This window comes from Hydra viridissima, unplaced genomic scaffold (assembly GCF_058129835.1).
Source record: "Hydra viridissima isolate aposymbiotic clone 2 unplaced genomic scaffold, HvirCarnegie_v1 scaffold_12, whole genome shotgun sequence".
In the NCBI taxonomy this organism is placed as follows: domain Eukaryota; kingdom Metazoa; phylum Cnidaria; class Hydrozoa; order Anthoathecata; family Hydridae; genus Hydra; species Hydra viridissima.
The window spans coordinates 7,415,066-7,436,197 of record NW_028324311.1 but is presented as its reverse complement, the minus strand read 5'-3'; the positions used below and the strand labels follow the sequence as shown (position 1 = coordinate 7,436,197).

General features: G+C 28.4%; 1 protein-coding gene across 3 annotated transcripts; it reads right to left on the bottom strand.

Annotated features, from left to right (window-relative positions):
• Nucleotides 1-3,714: 3,714 nt before the first annotated feature.
• On the bottom strand, nt 3,715-18,480 carry LOC145193900 (uncharacterized). 3 transcript variants are annotated; one of them, XM_090068200.1, is made up of 15 exons: nt 18,242-18,480; nt 17,976-18,021; nt 17,098-17,304; nt 16,680-16,734; nt 15,306-15,412; nt 13,977-14,266; nt 13,775-13,820; nt 12,930-13,027; nt 7,460-7,544; nt 7,245-7,349; nt 5,841-6,094; nt 5,264-5,371; nt 4,964-5,123; nt 4,737-4,837; nt 3,715-4,365 (listed from the first exon to the last, which is right to left on the bottom strand). In XM_090068200.1, the coding sequence occupies exons 1-15, from the start codon at nt 18,389-18,391 to the stop codon at nt 4,234-4,236; spliced, it is 1,944 nt and encodes a 647-aa protein (XP_089924326.1). In that variant the 5' UTR covers nt 18,392-18,480; the 3' UTR covers nt 3,715-4,233. The 3 variants fall into 3 exon arrangements, with proteins under 3 accessions (XP_089924326.1, XP_089924328.1, XP_089924327.1); XM_090068202.1 differs by lacking the exons at nt 3,715-4,365; nt 4,737-4,837; nt 4,964-5,123; nt 5,264-5,371; nt 5,841-6,094 and adding an exon at nt 6,680-7,152; XM_090068201.1 differs by lacking the exons at nt 3,715-4,365; nt 4,737-4,837; nt 4,964-5,123; nt 5,264-5,371; nt 5,841-6,094 and adding an exon at nt 6,680-7,117.
• Between the last annotated feature and the right edge of the window lie 2,652 nt (nt 18,481-21,132).

Here is a 21,132-nt window from a genome sequence, read left to right as displayed (position 1 = left end):
TAAGTGAGTTTACAGCATGTCACGTGTTCAAATTTTTAGTAACACAAGACGGCGGGAAAGGAACCCCGATCCTAAAAAAGCTGAAAGATCTAAATGAAATGTTTTCTCAATCACTGTTTGTGGGTAAGATTGCAACACAGTAGTAGTTGTAAAATTTAAAGATTTTATGGAAATTACATTTAATGATTAAATTTTGGTATGAAAAACTTCCGTTCGCAGCATTCCATCCATATGATCCATATCATCTTTAAGATTTCCAAAATATCGACAAAAATCATTTTTCTCGCATTATAGGCTTTCTTCAGTAATTCTCGCAATGTAGAATGTATTGAAAATGTGGGACTTCTACCTATGACTTTTGAATTTCTCATCACCAAGATGATGCTTGCTGAACAACAGCCTTCAAAACCTTGAGCGGTTGTAGTCCAGTAGCCATTTTTATAAATAACGCTAATAATGAAATTTAAAAAAGTAACGTGATGGTTACTGAAATAACGGTTAACAAAATCAGAGTGAGGAAATTAATCTATTTTTCAAACATTTGTTAAGCATCGGAGTTGGGTTTTTCGGCTTTTAAGGAACGAATAAACGTAAAGTAACGAATAAACGTAAAAAGTTCAAATCTAACTTTTAAGAGATGTGGAATTCTCCAAAGTTTATTAAAATAGAAGACTTAATGTTTTTGGTTTGACAAACTTATGTTCAAACACTTTTTGTTATTTTTGAAAAACTAGTTTAAGGAAACTAATCGACTTCTGTGTAATGCACAGTGGGCCAGAAGGTGGACAAAATTGGAAAAATTTTAGTTGTCTAATCACTACAACCTACATAATCACAGTTTCTGTATTTTCTGTATACATTAAACAATATTAAAATGTCAGCTATTTTTTGTTGACTCAGAGTATTTGAACATTAATATATATATATATATATATATATATATATATATATATATATATATATATATATATATATATATATATATATATTATAATATTAAATTTTGTCGCTTTATATGGTGAAAAACGTCTACCCACCTGCATTTACGAGATAAAAAAAGTTAAAAAAAAAAAAAAATCTTAACTATGGTTGTAAGAAAAAATCTCCAAATTACGACAGCACTCATATTTTTCGAGCATATCGGAAAAGATGTAGTTTATTTAGCAAATTTTTTGCTTCTTAATCAATGAGGCAATTATTGCACAAAATACTCATCTATTGTTACACTCAATAGTATTAAACATTAAAGTAACTTGATTGGGAAAAGAAAGGGGAAGTCATTACCTTAACCGGTTTTTGGAATAACCAATTTAATTATACTAATCTTTTCCAACATTCAATACCTCTGGAGCTCTAAGCGTTTTATAAAGATGGAAGAGGGTATTCATACTTTAGAAAAGGAATGTAGAGAAAATTTATTTCATGAAATATTTCAACTTATTAGGAAATAATGAACCAAGCTAAATAAATCGTAACTAAACAATGATTGCTCTGTTTACAAGAAGACCTTGCGCTGTACGCAAAATTTAATGTCTGCTTTAAGTTAACTTAGCGTCAAAATTTGCGTAAAACAGACTGGTAGTAGAAACAATTTCGCTAAACGGACATCAAATTTTATTTTTCATATTTGTAATTAATCAGCTAGTTAGGGAATAAACACTTTACTAAAACAACTAAATAATAGATTTATTTAAGATTTTTAGCAAGTTATATTGAGTTTGACGTAAGTTAAATAGTGTCCGCTTTAGGTGGACTTTTTTATGACTGTATATATATATATATATATATATATATATATATATATATATATATATATATATATATATATATATATATATATATATATATATATATATATATATATATATATATATATATATATAACACTATTTCAACACACACACACACACAAACACACACACACATATTTCATTGAGATCAACGTTGTGTGATATTTCAAAGACATCTTTTTTTGACAAAAAACCAAATTGCAACAAGATTTTTTTTAGCGTATTCAGAGGTAACACAAAGCATATTGATCCATAAATTTGTCATAGTATGTTATCTTATTGTTCCATGAATTTGTCGTACTTTGTTATCTTAGCAATAATTTAAAGACCACATATAAGAAAAAAAAAAAAAAAAAAGATGTTTGCTTGACTATAACTGATGAATAACACACAATAACACGTGCTTTCTAATTTGTTTTTGAGCTATGGGATGTTTAAATTGGGTTTCCATTGATTGCTTGTCACCATAAATCCCCATTCTAATTTTACATGTTTTAATTTCAAAAACCATGCGGCGTATATATTTTAATATCAATCTTTCAAATAAAAAATATTTATTACTAAGATAACTTTTTTATTTTAGATTTTATTAAATGGCTTTATTAAACCTAAACATTCATAATTTTCTCAAAAAAAAAACAAACAAACAATTTTCTTATATCTAAACAAAATTTTATTGATATATTCAAATTTATTCAGCCAAAAGTTGCTGAATTTGATAATGTTGATGTTAAGCATGCTGTTCTACAATTTGTTTACCTGTATCAATGAAAATGGAAATCTATCAAAAGTTATAAAAAGAAGCTTATAAAGTGGCTTAACGAATACTTAAATGTCAGAAAAATAGATGATGAACAAACTGCTAGTAGATGCTGTCGAAAACGATTTAAATTTGATGATACTAATAAAACTAAAAATTGGCGGGTATCTGGCTTAGTTGAATCTCATTTCATCCAATGTATTACACTTTGCTATTAGTAAGAAATTTAGAGATGAATCTAAAGTTATAGCTGCCAAGATGGTTTCAAATACTCCAATATATAGAAAAAACAAGTAAATATTCAGCAGATGAAGCTCTGGCCTTTAAAATTTATGCCAGTTTTATAAAATCTTCCTATAAATTGATTAGAAGTGGAGCCTTGGAGAAAGAATATAACATTTAGCCCAATTTCAATGATGTCAGAGATGCAAAGTTGAAATGTTATCCTGCAAATATAACAATGGAGGACCTTCAGTTTCAGTTCCTTCTAAAGCAAGCGCGGATCTAAGGTGTGGCCATTGTGGCAATGGCCAAATAGTTTAAATTTAACGGCAGTCAAGTTAGTTTTGGGTTTTTTTAAATTTGTCTGCCGTAATTTAACGGATTTTGGCTATAGAGATTCCTGCCATGGCCGTTCTTATAATACGTTACCGACATTTTATTCAATCAATAAATGCTATGAAAAAAATATTAAAATATCGATCTTTTATCGAAATTTCAACCTTGAAAATAAAATTTGGCCACACAGTTACAAATTCCTGGATCCGCGCCTGTAAAGATTTAATTATTCATACAAAGAACCTATGCACTTCAAGAGCCTGTTTGAAGAACTTGATTATAAAAGACAAAACCATAAAAGTAATCAACTTCATGCGTTTTGATATCTACTTAACTACATTTAATTTGAAATGCGACGAAAAGTGATTATAAGTGAAAGGTTGAGTAATTAAATTCATGAGCAAAAACCGACCTGACGATTAAACAGACGCAAGGCAGTACTTAAAGCTTACGCAGTAGATGTTTGACTAGACCTACGTCCGCCTCAGGACAAAAATTTTAATCAAAAAAAGCGCAAGTTTTTTTCAGAAAAAATTACTGATGAAAATTTTAGGATTTTTGAACTCTTTCATCTGAAATTTTTCTAAAAAACAATACAAAAAGAAATAGTCAAACGTTATATTTTAAAACAATTTTCAAGATTTTTGGCTAAAAAAAAATGATTTAAATTTTAACTCGGAAAAATAAACATCTGCTCTACACATTTTCGTGCCGAATCTAAATATTATAATCAAAAGCATCAATAACTGTAATATCTGCGGGAGTACTTTTTACGTATGCAAAAATGGTGCTTCTCTAGCAACAATTAACGCAGGATCCTTTGAAGTACTTTTTTCATTAGATGACATTACTGACGTGCAGCAATAAAATCGAGAAAACTTGAATAAAAGCTATTTAATTGATACAATTTTCAAAGCTTCTCATTTTGGAAAGAAAAAAAAAAAAAAAGAAAAAATAACGATATGGTAGCTTTATTTTCCTCCGTTTCAGCAAATTTAAAAATTGCAATAGAAATATCGAACAGGGCATTGATCTTAGTAAAAGAGACTACTAAATTGTAATCAAAAGTTACAACCGCATTAGTCAAACACATTGGACTGCTCATGTGGATGCTGATTCCCAATACTATCTCCAGCCTCTTACTGGCCTATTTAAGGAACGAGGTCGACGGGAGGTATTGTTTTCTTTACTAGTTACTTTGCTTGCGTTTAGGTTTTCCGTATTCTCGGTAAGATTTTTTTTCTCTCGATTTAATATCTATAAAAAAAAAAAAAAAAAAAAAAAAAAAAAAAAAAAAAAAAGAAATATAAAAAAGATAAAATAAACAAAAAAGTTTATGCTTAACAACATTAATATGGAAAGATTTTGACATCTTAAACCCGCCTTTTTTGTCATCATTTTACTTTCTATACGAATGATCTTTTATAAGAAAAAAAAAGGCTAAATAGAGAAAATGGTTTGTAAGAAATAGAATTACAAAGATTTAATTAAACTTATGAATATTATTTAAAAACCACTTGAGAAACTAAAAAGTTATCTAGTTAAAGATAAAATATTAAAGATAAATACTTATATGGGAATTACATGATTTAAATAACTTTTAGATCTATAAAAAAACTCATCATAACCTCTTCATCCGTTAGAGGCAGCCAATAAATGCACGGTGTCGCCTTAGTTTTTCTAAATAAGTCATCTAAGAGTTTGGCTGGACTTTCTTCTCGCTTTTTTTCTAAAATGTTGAGAAAAAAGACAATTTAAATATAAAATGCTGAGAAAAAAAAAATATTGAAAAAATAAATAAATATAACAAACAAAAAAACATATTGACTTTTTAAACAATATCTAAAAACACCACCTTTTCGATTTTCGCCATCTTTTCTTTTGCTATCCTTTGTTCTATCCCTTTTTTCTGTTTCTTTGCTTGTTTTTTTAACTCTTTTTTCTTCATCCTTATCATCAATTTCAATGACAATCTTGGGTTGTCTTCCCATAACACCTTGAGTGTCTTCCCACATCTTAAAGTACACATACAGTTATTACAATCATACAGTCGTTGCCTTAAATAGATTTAAACAATCCTATCAACAAATTCTTATGTAAAATTAAACATGTCTGAGACATTTTTTTTTAAAAAAAAAAAAAAAAAAAATCATACCTGTGAGTTTGTAGCAAAATCAACTTTTAAGATCTTAGGAGTGCCTGACGGCCACTTAAGTCCGTGTAATGCATGCCTTGTTGACGCAGCCTGTTCTTCAGAAGACAACTAGTAAAAGAATTTAAGGCAAAAATCAAGCAGTGTGATTAAATTTTTTAATGGAATCTAAAAACTTTTTATTAACTTTGCAGGACTTTTGCTTCATTAATAAACAATTGCTAATTTTAAGAGAAAAATATTTATAACAAAGAAAACTATATTAAAAATCATATTTCTGATATTTCCAATGTTACCAATCTAACTACCAATCTAAATGAAATTGACTACTGTATTAACATACACAACAGCCATTGTATCAAACATACACAACAGCCATTATGCATAACAAACCTATTATATTGCATAAAAATTATAACTATTTTAATTTTATTTTATTATACTTATAATATTTCATTATACCTGTTCTACTTTATATCTCTATGAGCTTTAAAATTAATAATTGATACTCATTTCTGTAGATTAGAACTTTAAACAGTTATACTATTAGTTTCATTAATATATGCATAGAACTGCTTACTTGAACATAGCAGTGTGATTTGACTTGATTAATCCAGAAACCATTTTCTGATATTGTGCCTGTTCTTCCTATTAAAACTTTTAATTGGTTTACAGTAAATGGACGAACTAGGCCAGTTATGTGAATGTAACAAGATACAGGATTCCTAGCAGGGCTAGGAGAACGTTCTCGTTTTTCTTGCACTTCATTATCTTCATCTACATATGTTGGTTTGGCAAAACCAGTCTCAACAGAATTCAAAGCAGATTTTTCACCTGAAAAAAATCACTTTATTAAATAACCTAAAATATAAAAGCTAAAAACTTTAAACCGCTGGAAATTTTTCTGTAGTTTTATATGTCAACACTAAAACAATACCCCCTTGGTACAATTTGATTGACAGGTCGAAGGCTTGTGGTACAATTAAAAACAACTTCATGAAAATAATTTTTAAGTCCAAAAAATGGCTGAATGTATCATTAAAAAAATGATAGAGGGTAAAGCAACCATAATACAACTTTGCAGCAACAAAGCATTTGGTACAGCTGCATTGTATCTGTTAAAAGTCTTTTAACTGTCTTTTTCTAAATTTCCATACAGCAGCAATTAATTGTGAAATGTAAATAGTTCATACAATATCCATTTAATACATGCAAAAAAGACTTCACTGTTCAACAAATGTTTCTATTTTTTTTTTCAAAACTGCTATTTCAATATTTTTCCAACCCAATAAATAGAGTCAAATGGTTGCCCAAAGTCATTATTTTATCATAAGAAAATAATTTATCATCTTGCTGCATAGTTAAGTTCAAAACTGGTTAAACTGGTGTATTTCTTCACAGCCAACTACTTTAAACCTGTTTCTTTTTTTTTTTTTAAAGCCATTTATATCAACACTTGTTTATTTCATCACAGCCATTTACTTTAAAACTAATGTACTTATTTCATCATGTCCTTTTCAATTTGTATAGACTTTTTGAATAAAACTTTATGCAATTATCTTGAGACTTTAGCGATAAAGAATCTTTATATAAGAGGTATCCATTTTAGTTTTTATTTACTATATCTGCATTTTGTTGCAGGTGAAAGATGAAGAATACAAGCTTTGCATTTCCATTGTTAATACACTTCAAGTAAAATCATTGTCACTGAACTCGAAGATTTTTTTAGGGTTGTAAATAAATACTTTTCTATCATAAATGAGCATATATCTTCATATGACCATCATTTACCACAAAAAAGATCTGCCAAAAAATCATCTTGCGTAAATTATTAACAATTTTGCATCGTCTTTTTAACTGGATTAGGAAAATGGAGCAAGAGCATTAAATAACTAATAAAATAAAAAAACAATATAAAACAGGAATTAACAAAAAATGCAGGCCAGAAATTTCATTTTAAAGTAAGTAATCTAAAACAACGAACCTGCATCTTCAACGACTAAAACTTCTGGATTAGCTCGCTTCCCCAAAGAAATTATTTTTCCAGAATCAACTTTTACTCTTCTTTTATTAGTATTTGGAGCTCCAACTGTGTATGAGAAATTTTATCTTAAAATCTTGCCAATAAATTGTAAGTAATTTAATTCTTTAAATCAAAACAAACAAAAAATATAAAACATTTAAATTTTAAGTATGTACCATCACGCTCATCATCTTCTTGATAGTCAAGTTCTGGTTGATCATCCAATGTGACAGTGCCTAATTTTACATCAGTGACTAACTTCTAATAGGAAAACTCAAAATAATGAGATGATTGAACTTTTTTCATAAATTCCATAACAAATTTCATAGTAAAAAAAGTAAAAAAAGTTTCATAAATTCTAAAAAAATCTTAACAGGCTTAAAAGACAAGTAATACCCAGTTACTTAAATTGATTAAAGTAGTTTGTAATTAGGGAATGATCTTTGATTTTCTTAAGCAACATAACACAAAAATTCTGCTTTTTTTTTTGAAAATTTTTTGTTTGATGTTCAATCAATGTAAAACAAATAAATTTTCTTTTTAGTCTGCAACGATTTGTAGTTTAAAAAATGGTTAACCTTTTTCTGCATACTGTATCATATATGATACAGTTTATAAATTGTGTATCTCTGGATGAATGCGCTGAGATTTTTAACGGGAAATGGGATTATTTTAAGCCTACTATATTTAGGTGAGTGTGGCCACCGCACTTAGATTGTTTTTGCAACTTTTACTTTAAATTTTATTCCTTGTGTTATCAAAATGGCATCCGGCAGCAAATCAACTAATTCTTGTAAGTACATCATTTTTTCGAGCAAGATTCCTTTTAATCATAAACTCAAAAAAATTTCCAAAGTTTTTTATACATAGGGATTGCAATCCTGCACACTTTTCAATCCCGCAGGATCCGCGCGGAATTATTTAATTTTTGTGCAGATCCCGCGGGATCCCGCGCAGGATTAGTAGGTTTCTTATGCACATTATAAAAGGCAAAATGACAATTGTATTTCTCTTTCAAGTATTTCAGAAAAAATATACTCAACTTATTAAATTGATAAGATAAGGTAAATAAAGCCAAAAAACACAATTCATTTGTAAATCAATATAATTCTTAAAATTTAATTAACAAATAGATGAGCCAAAATACATAGGACATCTTTTAGTTTTGCGTAGAACATCTATTAGCTTTATTTTTTTTTTTAAATATCAAAATGAGAAAATCATTGTAAGAAATACGCCCTTAAGAAACAGATCCTACTTAAGGTATCATCACTTAATCTACTCCTCAAAGGACTGCATATGTAACCAGCAGCTGAAAAAGCTCGCTCGACCTCTACGCTTGTTGGTGGTATGGTCATCAAGTAACTATGCGCTATATCTAGAAACTTGCCTCTTACTCCATTACTTTCATAGGCAGACATTTCCGGCTTCAATAATTTATCAAAGTCTAAAGAATCTAAATTTGGTATCTCCTTTACATTTTCTGTCCAGCTTTTCTTGTCTTTCTGTATTTTATTTTCAAATTCTTTTTTCAGTGATAGAATTGTAGGAGTAAGTATTTGGGAATTGTTAATAGAATCTACAATTTCTTTTTCTTCGAATTCATTTTCTTCTACTTCATTTCTTTCAATTGTATAAACTCTTATAAATATTTTTTTTTATTTCTTGACGCATAACGGTTCTTTTTGGCATTGAAAAAGTATTTTCATTTTTTTTAATTTCCTGTTCATACTTCTTAGGATTTTGTAAGTAAACTAGTAGTCCATTTAAACTCTTATTATGACATTGTGTAAACCTCTCACGAAGTGCCGCGGCTAAATCTATGCTCAAAAGTGATGATTGCTTTTGTAATTTATCTAACATAAACTGAAAAGTTGTTTCTGCAGTGACAAGGTTCGATTCTCTCCTGCATAATAGTTCGAGACCAAGTTTTAGTGGTGCCAGGCAAATAATTAAGTCATTTATTTGGGAGCACTCTTCTTGGGTGAAACGAATTTCTGACCCAACATCAATTAAGGCTTTTTCAATACACACTTTTAGTCTAAGAAATCTTTCTAACATATCGAACATGCTCTCCCACCTAGTTTTACAATCAAGATTTAACTTAAGCTTTTTCCCGTGTTCTTGTTGGATATACTTCTGTAAATATGTATCATTTTTTACAGGAGAGTTTTTAAATATTTTTACAACCTTTCTCACTTTTTTCATGAGATCTTTGTAATTTCTAACCAATTCAGCAGATGGTCGATCCAAAATAATTGTCAAACCATGTTCTTTATTTATAACTTCATCATCCTCAGTTTTACCATATTCATCTTCTTCTTCACAATTTTCATATGTAGTAAACGATTCTTCGACTTCTCCGTTATTTTTCTTGTATAAGACATCAATACCTGCAAGTTGTATTCCATGAGCATAACATAGTTGTTTATAGCAAGACATCATTTTACCGACTTTCACCATCACACTTGCTCCATCAGTGGTCATGGCGATAATGTCTTTTTGGAGGTCAATATCGAAGCTATTTAGCCTTTCTGAAACTAACTTGGCGCAATATTCTGCATTACACCGTCCATGGATTCGAATCAATCCAAGATTAAAGTGTTTCGCCTCCATATGTAAACTTAAGTTTAAGTATCTCTGACTATTTTGTGATGTCCATTCGTCAAACGTTATTGAAAACTTTTGATTTTGCTTTTTTAGTGATGTGAATTTTTGCATTATATTGGCTTTTACAGAATCTGAGAATTTAACTACCATCGATCTTATAGTATTAGATGAAGCAGGGAGCCGGAAACCACTCTTTGAAAACAAGTACCGTAAATCTGAAGATGTGCAAAAACTATTAAATGTAAAGCCATCTTTTGCAACCATGCGCGATACCATTTTTTCCGTAGAAATTTCCTTTACAAAAAACGTGTCAATTGTTCTGACCTTTTTCGATGGAATTACTTCTTCGTCTTAGCAGTCAATGTATATTTTAGGCTCTAGTTCAACTGATTCATACTGTTTTGAAGTTGAAGCTCCGTCTTGTTGTAAAACGTTTGATTTTAAATCGGTGCCATGTTTAGTTTTTAAATGGATTAATAACCCTTTAATTGATCTTTCACTAATTTTTAAAATAGACGAACATAACATGCACTTCGCATTTTCTCCTTTATCACTTTTTTTAAATAATTCCATATAGTTTTAATTTGCGACATGCTTAGTACTTTTGTTTTAAAATGTTGATGTAAATAATTTTTAAAGACTTTTTAAAAAGTAGTTTTTAAAAGTATATTTTTTATAATTATGCACGCACGTTTTCAATTTCACGTTTTCAACATACTCTCATTAACAAAAATTTCAACATACTCGTTTGCGAAAATTTCAACATAATCATTAACTAAACAAAAAAAATTTAAACGAGTTCGACTAATGTTTTGCTAAATATTTGTTTATTTTTGAATGATTTTTTTATATTTATAGCTAAGAAAAATATTTTAATAGCTGAAGATAAATTTTTAAATTGCTTTGTTTCGCAAATATAATAAACACTTTTAATTTGATATTTTTTTTGTCTTTTTAGTTTAAAAGAATTGACTTTTTTTGTTTAAAAGCAATAGTTTCAAAATCCCGCAAATCCCGCGGGTCCCGCAGTAGTTTTTGCGGGATCTCGCATGCGCTAAATTAATGCGGGATCCCGTGGGATTGCGGGATCCCGCTATGCAGGATTGCAATCCCTACTTATACATATTGGTAGTCCTCTTGTGTATTTGTTGACTTATTTTCATGAACTGTCATATCTCCATGACTCTTTTTTTAACTGTATCAGAAATGATACATTATGCATCTAAGGAAAAAAATTTGTAATTTTATATTTTTGTGACAACAGCGCTGCTCACAAAGATGATAAACTTTTCAAGATCCGCCCTCTTATAAATAAAATAAATGAACAGCTGAACAGTATTCTAATAGAAGAAAGTTTGGCGGTTGATGAGCAGATTGCTCCGTTCAAAGGGGTCGCGGAACATTTACCAAACATCTTCCCAAGGTTGACAGAGTTGATGTATCGGTAGTTTCCTGGTTTGATAACGCATCGGTAGTTTCCTGGTTTGTAACCTTGTTGTTCAATTTTATTGGAAGTGAACCTTCAATCGAGGTTAAAAGATTTTCAAGAAAAGATATGTGCCATATCAACATTTCCTGTCCGGGAATTGTCACTATCTACAACAAGTACATGGGTGGAGTTGACTTGCTTGATTCCCTACTTGGCTATTACAGGAACAAGATTCGGCCGAAAAAGTGGTATCATTGGATCTTTTTCCACTTGCTTGATATGTCTGTAATAAATGCCTGGATTCTGTGGCAGAAGCATAATCAGTTAACTCCACTTGTCAGATTCAAATTGGCAATAGCAGATTTGTTGTTTATGTACAATGTGTCACATAAACGAAAAGCCGGTTGTCCATCACTTGCTGACATCACGCCTTGTGTCGGTCCAAAAACTGCCATTCCCCATGAAGCGATTCGGTTTGATCAAGTTGGACATTGGCCCATATTGAATGAAAAGCGGGCTCATTGCAAATATGACAAGTGTTTCGCCGTGACATATTCATTTTGTGAAAAGTGTGGAACTGCGCTGTGTATAAATAAGGACCGCAAGTGTTTTAAAGATTTCCATCATTAAATTTTTTACTTATGATATCTTTATTGAGTGTATATAACTATTAAGCTCATATTCCAAGATAAACACTCTGTTTAACAACAAATATTAGTCTATAATTTCTTCATAAAGTTCCACTACTGTATGATGTATCATATGATACAAATAAATATTTTGCAATTTATTTACCTTAAAATAGTTTTTTTTTTTTTTTTTTGATGTTAGGCCATAGTATGCTTTTAGAATCATAAGTTTAGTTCAATATAAAAGTTATGCAAAAAGGGGTTAATAATTTAAAAAATGGTGCTCTTAATAATGTAACTGATTTCTTTTAAAGGTTCAAAAGTTTTTCTTTTCATTTATAAAAGCAGCTCTGGATTATCTGCTTGAAGTTGATTTAGATTAAAAAGATTTCAATTATAACTTGTTGATTTCAATTATATGACTTGTAACAAATTTTATCTAATTACAGCCAAGATTCTTTACTAAAAATGAAGTTACATTTGAAGCAGATGTTAGGCTGAATAAACTCTTAATGTGTCTTTACATACTGCTAAAAATATGTAAGAAGTAATTTGCCATCAAAGTAGATTAACAAGTAGTCATTGGAAATATAACCTTCATATCAGCAGTCTGCTGGATTTCGTTTATATTTTTATGCATTTATGAATACTATTTGTTGAAAATGGTAGGATATTTACAACTTGGATATTAAAAGTTTTTGTTGCTGCTGTTAGGACAAATGCAGCGTCCCTATCACTAATATTGGTACAATTTTATAGCATAGATTTTGCTTTAAAGATACTTAAATCTTTGATATAAAGTAATGATAAGTTTAGTTAAAATCTGCTGCAAAGTTTAGTTAATCATTTTTATATATTTCATATATTTTTATATCAAATATTTTCTATAGTGGTGGTTTTTAAATCTATAACTTATAACCACATCCTAATTTTTAAATTAAAAGACTCATAATATACAAAAAAAAAAAAAAAGTTTACCTTAATTGATTCTGAACTTTGATTAGAAGCATCTTTGGATGTTGAACCCCAACGCCGTTTCCTCTTTGCAGCTTTTTCTTCCGTGCTTTCAGCTATTGCTGAAAAAAAAAATTATTTACCAACATGTTCTCAACATGTTCTCACTGTCTTGTAACACCAGTATAACACTTATAGATTTATATTTACTTAATGCTATATTTATTTTATTTTGTCATAAATATATATTGTATAAAACTTAATCAACAGATCCTATTTCACTAAACCTTGCTTTTAGTTTTAGAAACTGTTTATCCTTTACATCTGCTGTCAGGTTTTTAGAGACTGCATACCTAATGTCAAAAAACTTTTCAGACTCTGCATATCCTTCTCATTACTCCTTTCCTTCAATTAACCTGATCTTATATTTCATCATAAAATAAATTTTCATTGCCTGAATAAAATATAGAATTTCTTCTCAATTAATAATCTAGACTTTTACTGAAATGATGACAAAGAATCACTTATTATAATTGTAATTTTTTTGTAACATGTGATATGAGATTGTTCATGATATCAGTACCAATATGAAGATAACCACCAGTTCTTTATTCATATGGATGGCCTATCAATAAGCTAACTTTCCCCCTATTACTCCAAAAGTAAATTATGTTGTTTAAAATTTGTTTTAAAACTGGATTTCTATTTAAACTTTTTAAAGTTAATTTAAAAAATTTAAATAGAAATTCTGATAAGAACTTACTTGCTGAAATAATTTTTATCAACGGAAACAAAAATTGTTATCTTTAAGTTTGGCATTATACTGAAATAGTTGAAAGCACTAAAAATGGATATGTATAAAAACTAACCTTGCAAAGAAACCCGTTTTTTTAAAGGCACTGGCTTAACAGTTTTCTAGATAAAAATCAATACAAAATAAAACTCATGAGAAAATAAAAGAATCTGAAAATTCATTTAAATATCTTTATAAATACATTTAAACATTTTTATACAAATACTTAAAGCAATTTAAAAATTTAACAACAGAAAACAAGTAAAAATAATCAAAACCTTTTTTGACTTCTCAATTTTATCTTCAGTTGCAACACCTTCATCTTCTTCACTTACTATTTCTCCTTCATCTATTGATGTTTCGTAAGTAATTTCTTCTGTCACATGAGTTGGGAAAACATTTTTGTCTAGTTCTTTGGAAGAGTCATTTACTTCTTCAATTAACAATTTTTGATCACTTTCATTGGTTTCATCATCATATTGAAATTCTTCACCCTCCTCTGCATTGTTTGTTATAGTTTTAGTATTTCCATTGTCACTATTATTTGTTTCATGCTCAAACCCAGTTTCTAAAGTAATACCCATTAAAGAAAAAAAATAAACAATTGAAAAATTTTAAACACAAAAACTTTTTTTTTGTTCATTTTGTTTCAGATGAGTAAGGAAATATCAAGCATAGTAAAAGATTTGAAGATCATTCCCTTTATCAAAAAAATTGCATCATCATTAACAATTTTCTAATCTTTCCACAAATACTAAAACAAAGACATTCTAAAATGATAGCACAGTTTATATTAGCAAAAAACCTGTTTAAACATTATAATAAATTCAAGGATAAATTTTGTGTGCTCTATTAAAATAATGCTTTTTTAAATATATTTTTGTTTGTTTTTGATTTTGCAGCTATTACAAAAAATTTATTGATTTTTTAACTTGCAATTTGACCAAGACGATGTGTTTGTAAAAAAGTATCCAATACTTTTTTTCCAGCACATTGTCTTGGTCAAATTTGGTAAAGTTGAAGCATGTTGAAAGTTTTTCAGTTCAAAGTTCAAAGAATATTTGTTGTTGTATTTGAATAAATTCTTGCACAAAAAATTATTATTTTAATGACACAGAAACCTTTTCCTCAATCTAGTAATTAGCATGATTCCTGACATTTTCCTTTCATTAAACTTTTCAATTTGTAAGAACATTTTTGTTTTTGTAAGAGCAATTATGTTTTTGAAAAGGTTTGCATTTAAAAAACTTTTTTCAAGTTAAATACTTTTCAAATAAAAACTGCAGGTAAAAGCAATAAGTTATGAGTTTATAAAAGACATCTAAAACAACTAGCAAACTAAATAATGCATAACAATTATTTAGTCTCTGGAATAAAAAAATCTGAAAAAAAAAAATAATAAAAATTCAAGATGATTGTGTTGTAAATAAAAGGTTCTTAAATTAACAATTAAGAAAAATCTAACTTCCCTTTTCTTTATCATATTTTTTACATATAATACATTAATAAAGATTATCATAGAAAAATTTACTTATTTTTCTTATTTGAAATAAAATGGTTAAGATTAAAATAAAACTTAAAAACAGACTGTCTAAAAAAAAACAAACCTTTCTCACAGCTCAGATTTTCTTCAGACACATGAAGAACATCAGTGATTGAGCTTTCTTTTTCAACTGGATTTTCCTCATCATTTAACTTCTCTTCAAAATCATTCCTGTAAAAAAATCAACATACTTAACCATCTGGTCAGTAACCAGGTGCCTGGGTATCCATTTCAGTTTCTAAGGTAAAACTTTTAAACTTGTTAGAACTTTTTATAAGTAAAGAAAAAAAAATTCTCATTTTCAAAATAAGTTTTGTACATTATAATTTTGTTTTTTCTCTACACAGTAGAAGGGTACCTGAGTATCTGGTTATTGAACGAATGGTGAAAGTTTGATTATTGACCAGATATATAAAGAAAAAAACCTTTTTTTGTTAAAGTATATAGATATGCTAAATATAAGAATTTCTTCATTACTCTAGACCAGGATGATTACAATACTAGTTCACAAAGCAAAGATAATCCCTGTGTTATAACCAGAATTTTCTATTTCTATTAACTTTTTATCAATAAAGTTTGTGAAGTTACTTATGGGTCATTCCATGCAAGTGCAGCAGGTTTACTGCATCTCAGAATTTAATAAAATGTTGTATCTCAGAATTTAATAAAATGTTGTGAAACTATATGCATAATAAGGCAAAAAATATTTAAAATTTCAGTTGCATTTCTATGGTAAATTTCTACAGGAATTTATATTTTGTAAGCAAATTTAGTAATAAGAACTAGCACTTAAAGATTAAAAATCATAGTTGCTATGACACATCTAGCTTAAAACTCTGAAAGACAAAGGATCAATAGACTTCATAGTTTCAATCATACTAAAAATCAAAATCAAGCTTTTATTTTTTTTCTCTTCATGATATTTCCATTCTCATTTGCCTCACTTTAGGAAACCTATCATTTGATAAATGTGCTGCCCCAGCTGAACTCCCAACCTGACAGTATCTAACACAGGTATATTTGCAAATGGGGCCTTAAATCTAGAAAGTAAATCACTTTTGCTTAATTAGTTAAGCAAAAATACTGTAAGGAGAGTGATATTTTGAAAAGTGATAAGAAATTGGAAGTATTTCAAAAAGTACTCTACTGTATTATCCAATAAATACCTCTGTGTTACCTATATAAATAACTCTAGCACATATGGATAAAACAAGGAGCAGCTTACAATTATTGATTTGTTTTTTTTTTTTGAGCTTGAGTATGGATTAAAAAATCATAAAACTTTATTCAACTTTTACTAAGCTTTTAAACTCCTTTCTTATAAATAGAAATGATGCAACAATATGAATAATTCCATTTCAATAGTTATAATTAGGGTAAATTTCAGTACCTTATTAAAAATAGTGAAGACCTATAATATGAAAAATAAAATACTAACCCTCCATCTTCTTCTTGCTTTTCCAGTTTCATCAGGCTGCTAGCATTTAGTTCTTCTACAATAAAAACAAATTCAGCAAAAAAAAAAAATAAAACAATAACTGATTTTAAAAGAAAAAGTAAAAAGTAAAATAATGCTGATAGCTGGTATATTTTTAACTAACAATATTTGCAACTAAGCAAAAGTTTCTTAACAAAAATTGAAATATCTAAGCTTATATCTTATAAACTACTGATCCACCTATTAACTTTTTTTTCTCACTTTATCAGCATAGTTAAAGGCATATTTTTAGTATAAAAGATGAACTTCAAATATTTACCTATGACTATAAATAAATCATGTAAAATAATGCTAACATGATATGTTCTATATTTTACTAACATAATAGAACACAAATTTGGTCAGAATAACTATATACCATTGTTATTCCTGGCTTCATCAGTGATATCTGAATCAATACTTATTTTTCGAGTCCCATATTCTTGAGAAGTTGGAGACTTATGAATTGAATTTGCCAACTCTTCTGCAACATGGACAGATTCTGTTTCTTCATAAATTACATTTTGAATTGCAAAAGATTCCTCCAAAGATTCAGGAATTTCCTTGCTCGCATAATTTGGTTGATCTAAAAATAGTAAATTATTCAAAAACTATGAACAGTATACTCTATATACAAATAAATTCACACAATTCAAAAAGAAACCTGGAAACTCACTATTCAAGAAAAATTTAAACCTAGATATTCAATATGCAAGAAAAAGCTAAGATTAGAAAACATTTTAAAGAATTTTTCAAGTTTTTATTATTACTGAGAAATACTTATCATACATCATTCCCAACTTTTTTAGTATATTAAATACAAGAGTGACTGCCAGGAGTATTAAAAGTGCATCATAAATAATTTACTGTGACATTAGCATTGTGAAGTAAATAGTAATCATGATTAGTATACAATGGTTCTGTGTAGTATAAATTAATTTAGCAGATTGGTGAACAAAGTAAGAACTTTAACAATGGCATTTAGGTAATTGAATAAAAATAACCTCATTTAGTTAAGATATTTTTTTTTACTTTTACAATCAAAGATTATTCACTGCAGAGGTTGTATTAATAGTAATTTTAATTTTCAATACATTTACCAATTTTTATAATAAATATAATCAACTTATTAAAGTAAATATATTCATAAATTTTAAGACTAAATTGCTTGTTAATAAACCTTGTGGAAAAAAAGAAGCAACTCAGTTTTTGTCACACAACAACTTAATTATAAACAGATACAATTCAAAAACTTACGCTGTGGAGTTATATTTACAACCTCTGTGCCATACTTTTGTAAATGCTAAAAAGTTATACATACATACATACATACATACATACATACATACATACATACATACATACATACATACATACATACATACATACATACATACATACATACTTACATACATACATACATGGTATATATATATATATATATATATATATATATATATATATATATATATATATATATATATATATATATATATATATATAATATCATATTAAAAATAAACCTCAGAGAGCCTTTGAATAAGTTTACACTTCACACCACTTTTCTTTAAACCACGCTTTTTTAATTCTTGTTGCAGTTCTGGAACGGTGAGCCGAGAAAGAGAGTCTATATTTAATTCCACCATTTTTGTTTTATATTTATTCTGTGCCATTCCGACGAACAGAATATAAAACTCATGTAGAAGCAAAAACTGAGCACTAAACTCGGCGGTACGCTGGTTTTTAATTTCTTTTCTTCATTAGGGTAGTTTCCGACCGTCGCATTTAGGGATGAAGTAAAAATATCCTAAATAGTCAATAATTTTACACCAAATAGGGGTAATAATGAATTTGGATATCTTGAAATAGCATTGAGTTGGTATAAGAAGTTTCCGGCCACTAGTACCACTTTCTTTTCTTTTTCTCTCTTTTTTTTTTTTTTTATGAAAAAACCACAAAAACTCTTTTTTTATATTCAATTATTTTTTACGTTTTTAACATTTCTATAAAATAGATCTAACAGTAAACAATTATAAATGATATAAGGCCTTTTCAAATTGCACTTGCACGACATTAAATTATTTCTTTTAATTTTACTATCCGAACTAGAAACAGGGTTTTAAATACTGACAAACTTGAAAAGTAGATAATAAAAATTTAGTTTCTGGAAAACAGACTTTCAGTTGATGTAGACTTAACAGGAATAACGGAACAAACTTTGGGTTTTCATGAACGATTCTTCTAAAAAGTCAAAGCGTAGTTAATATTAATTGTATTAAATTCTTCCAGGCATCGAGGTTTCAGCTATATGCTATAAAATCTGAAATATGTTGAATGTTAGTTCTTTATTAGTCGCAACATTCAACCTTATTGTGCCAATCACAAAGTTTTTTTACTCTCTTGCTAATATTTGACCTTCTAATAAAGTTATCACTTATTCTTTTGCAGAAATAGCATCAGAAAGTATCTTTCTAATTTACAAAAAAATGAACCGAGTTGCCATAAAATTTGGCTCTGGTTATAGCAAACAACTATTTTATAAATAATAAAGCCAACAATTTTATTTATAAAAATTCATTAACTAATTGCATTATTCTTTTTAATGTGATCTTTTCATAAAAGGATATATAATTAGGCAATTGTCGATTACCTGCATTAATGTCTTTTGAATTATATATATATATATATATATATATATATATATATATATATATATATATATATATATATATATATATCGCCTTTGTTGTAGATGTTTGTTCTATAATGTAAGGATAATTTGTATATGTAAATGAAAAAATCTCCTTTTCTTTTTTTTACAATATCTCCAAATTTCCCCATCATTATCAGAATACATATTTTTTCCCCATCATTACTTTAATATGTGCTGTGAATAATAGCAAATTAATTGTATTCTATAGAGAAAATTTGTAAGAGGAGTTTATGATAATGAGTTATGAGAATTATGTACTATGAAGCCAAGAGATTCCCCAGTGTACAATTATAACAAAGATGTGAAAAAAGCCTCTTTGTAGATCTAAAATAAAAACATCGGCCTGTCTAATCTTTAACTGCGTTTTCCAATCCAAAGTTAGTGAAATTAGGTGCGTTTCACTTTATCGTTATTAACACGTTAATTATGTTAATTATGTCAAATATGGAAGGAAAAGGAAAATTAAGCAAATTTTGGTTTTACCTAATTAAAAAAAAAAAAAAAAAGACAAAGGTTATTTGATATTAATTTATCTTTAAATGTATTTAAATAAACATAAACTTTCAAGTAAAATAAAAAACTATATTTTGAACTTTCCATAGTTAAAATTAATGGCAAAAATAATGAGTTTAATATATCTCTTAATTTCTTTTGTCAACGATAAAACATATTTTCGATAATATAAGCGAAACAATTATAATGATATTTTTCTTGCTACAGAAAATGCTATTATAATTGTTTTGGTTTGAATAAAGTAGATCAACTTTTGCAGTTAAATCATTGTTTATATTGACTTACTGTGAATTAAAAAGAGCTAGAAATGATTTACAAAGCGTTTTTCTTAAGGCAATCTTTGCAATATGATTGTTAATGAAACTTCATCAAGTCTTGAAACTGCACGGAATGGCGCTTCTCCGAAACGCTTTGTTTTGCTTCATAGTCTTTCTTAGAACCGATTAACAAATCAAGAATTTTTTTTTTAGCATTGTTGAATGAGTTTGAATAAGTTCTTTCGCTACTAAAAAGAAGATCGTCATAGCTTGAGCTCTTGAGTAAATTTCCCTTAGCTCCATAGCGACGAAGAAGCTCTTTTATTTCAGCTTTGTTGTAATTTGTGGAAAGGTTGTTTATCTGAAGAGGGGTAAGCCCCTTAGCATTTTTTGCGTTACAATTAGCCCCGTGCTCAAGTAATGTAACAGCGCAATCTAAATAGCCATTTGTAACAACTTTAAAAAGAGAAGTTTCACCTTTAAAGTCACAGAAATTGATGTCGGAACACCTTTTAACAAGAATACAAATAATGTCATTTTTTCCAAGTTCACTTGCAAACAATAATAGCAAATTGAAATCAATTCGTTGATCAGTATCTGCTTCAATTAATGTCTTGAAAAATTTGACGTTATTTTGAATGATGGCTAACTGCAATGGGCTTTTTCTTTCAATAAGTAACGGACATATGTCTGCACCGTATTTTAACAACAACTTTACCATTTCAAAACTCCCGTTAGTTATCGCATGACATAAGGGATTTATCGGAACGCCATATCTCGATAATATATCCGCATTAACATCAAATTTGTTTCTTAAAATGCTCTCTGCCTTTTGTACTTTGTTTTGGTCAATGCACTTAATCAACAAACGAGATCGTAACTTTGCTTTTGATTGTAGCAGATGAAACATGTTTATTACCAATACAACCTT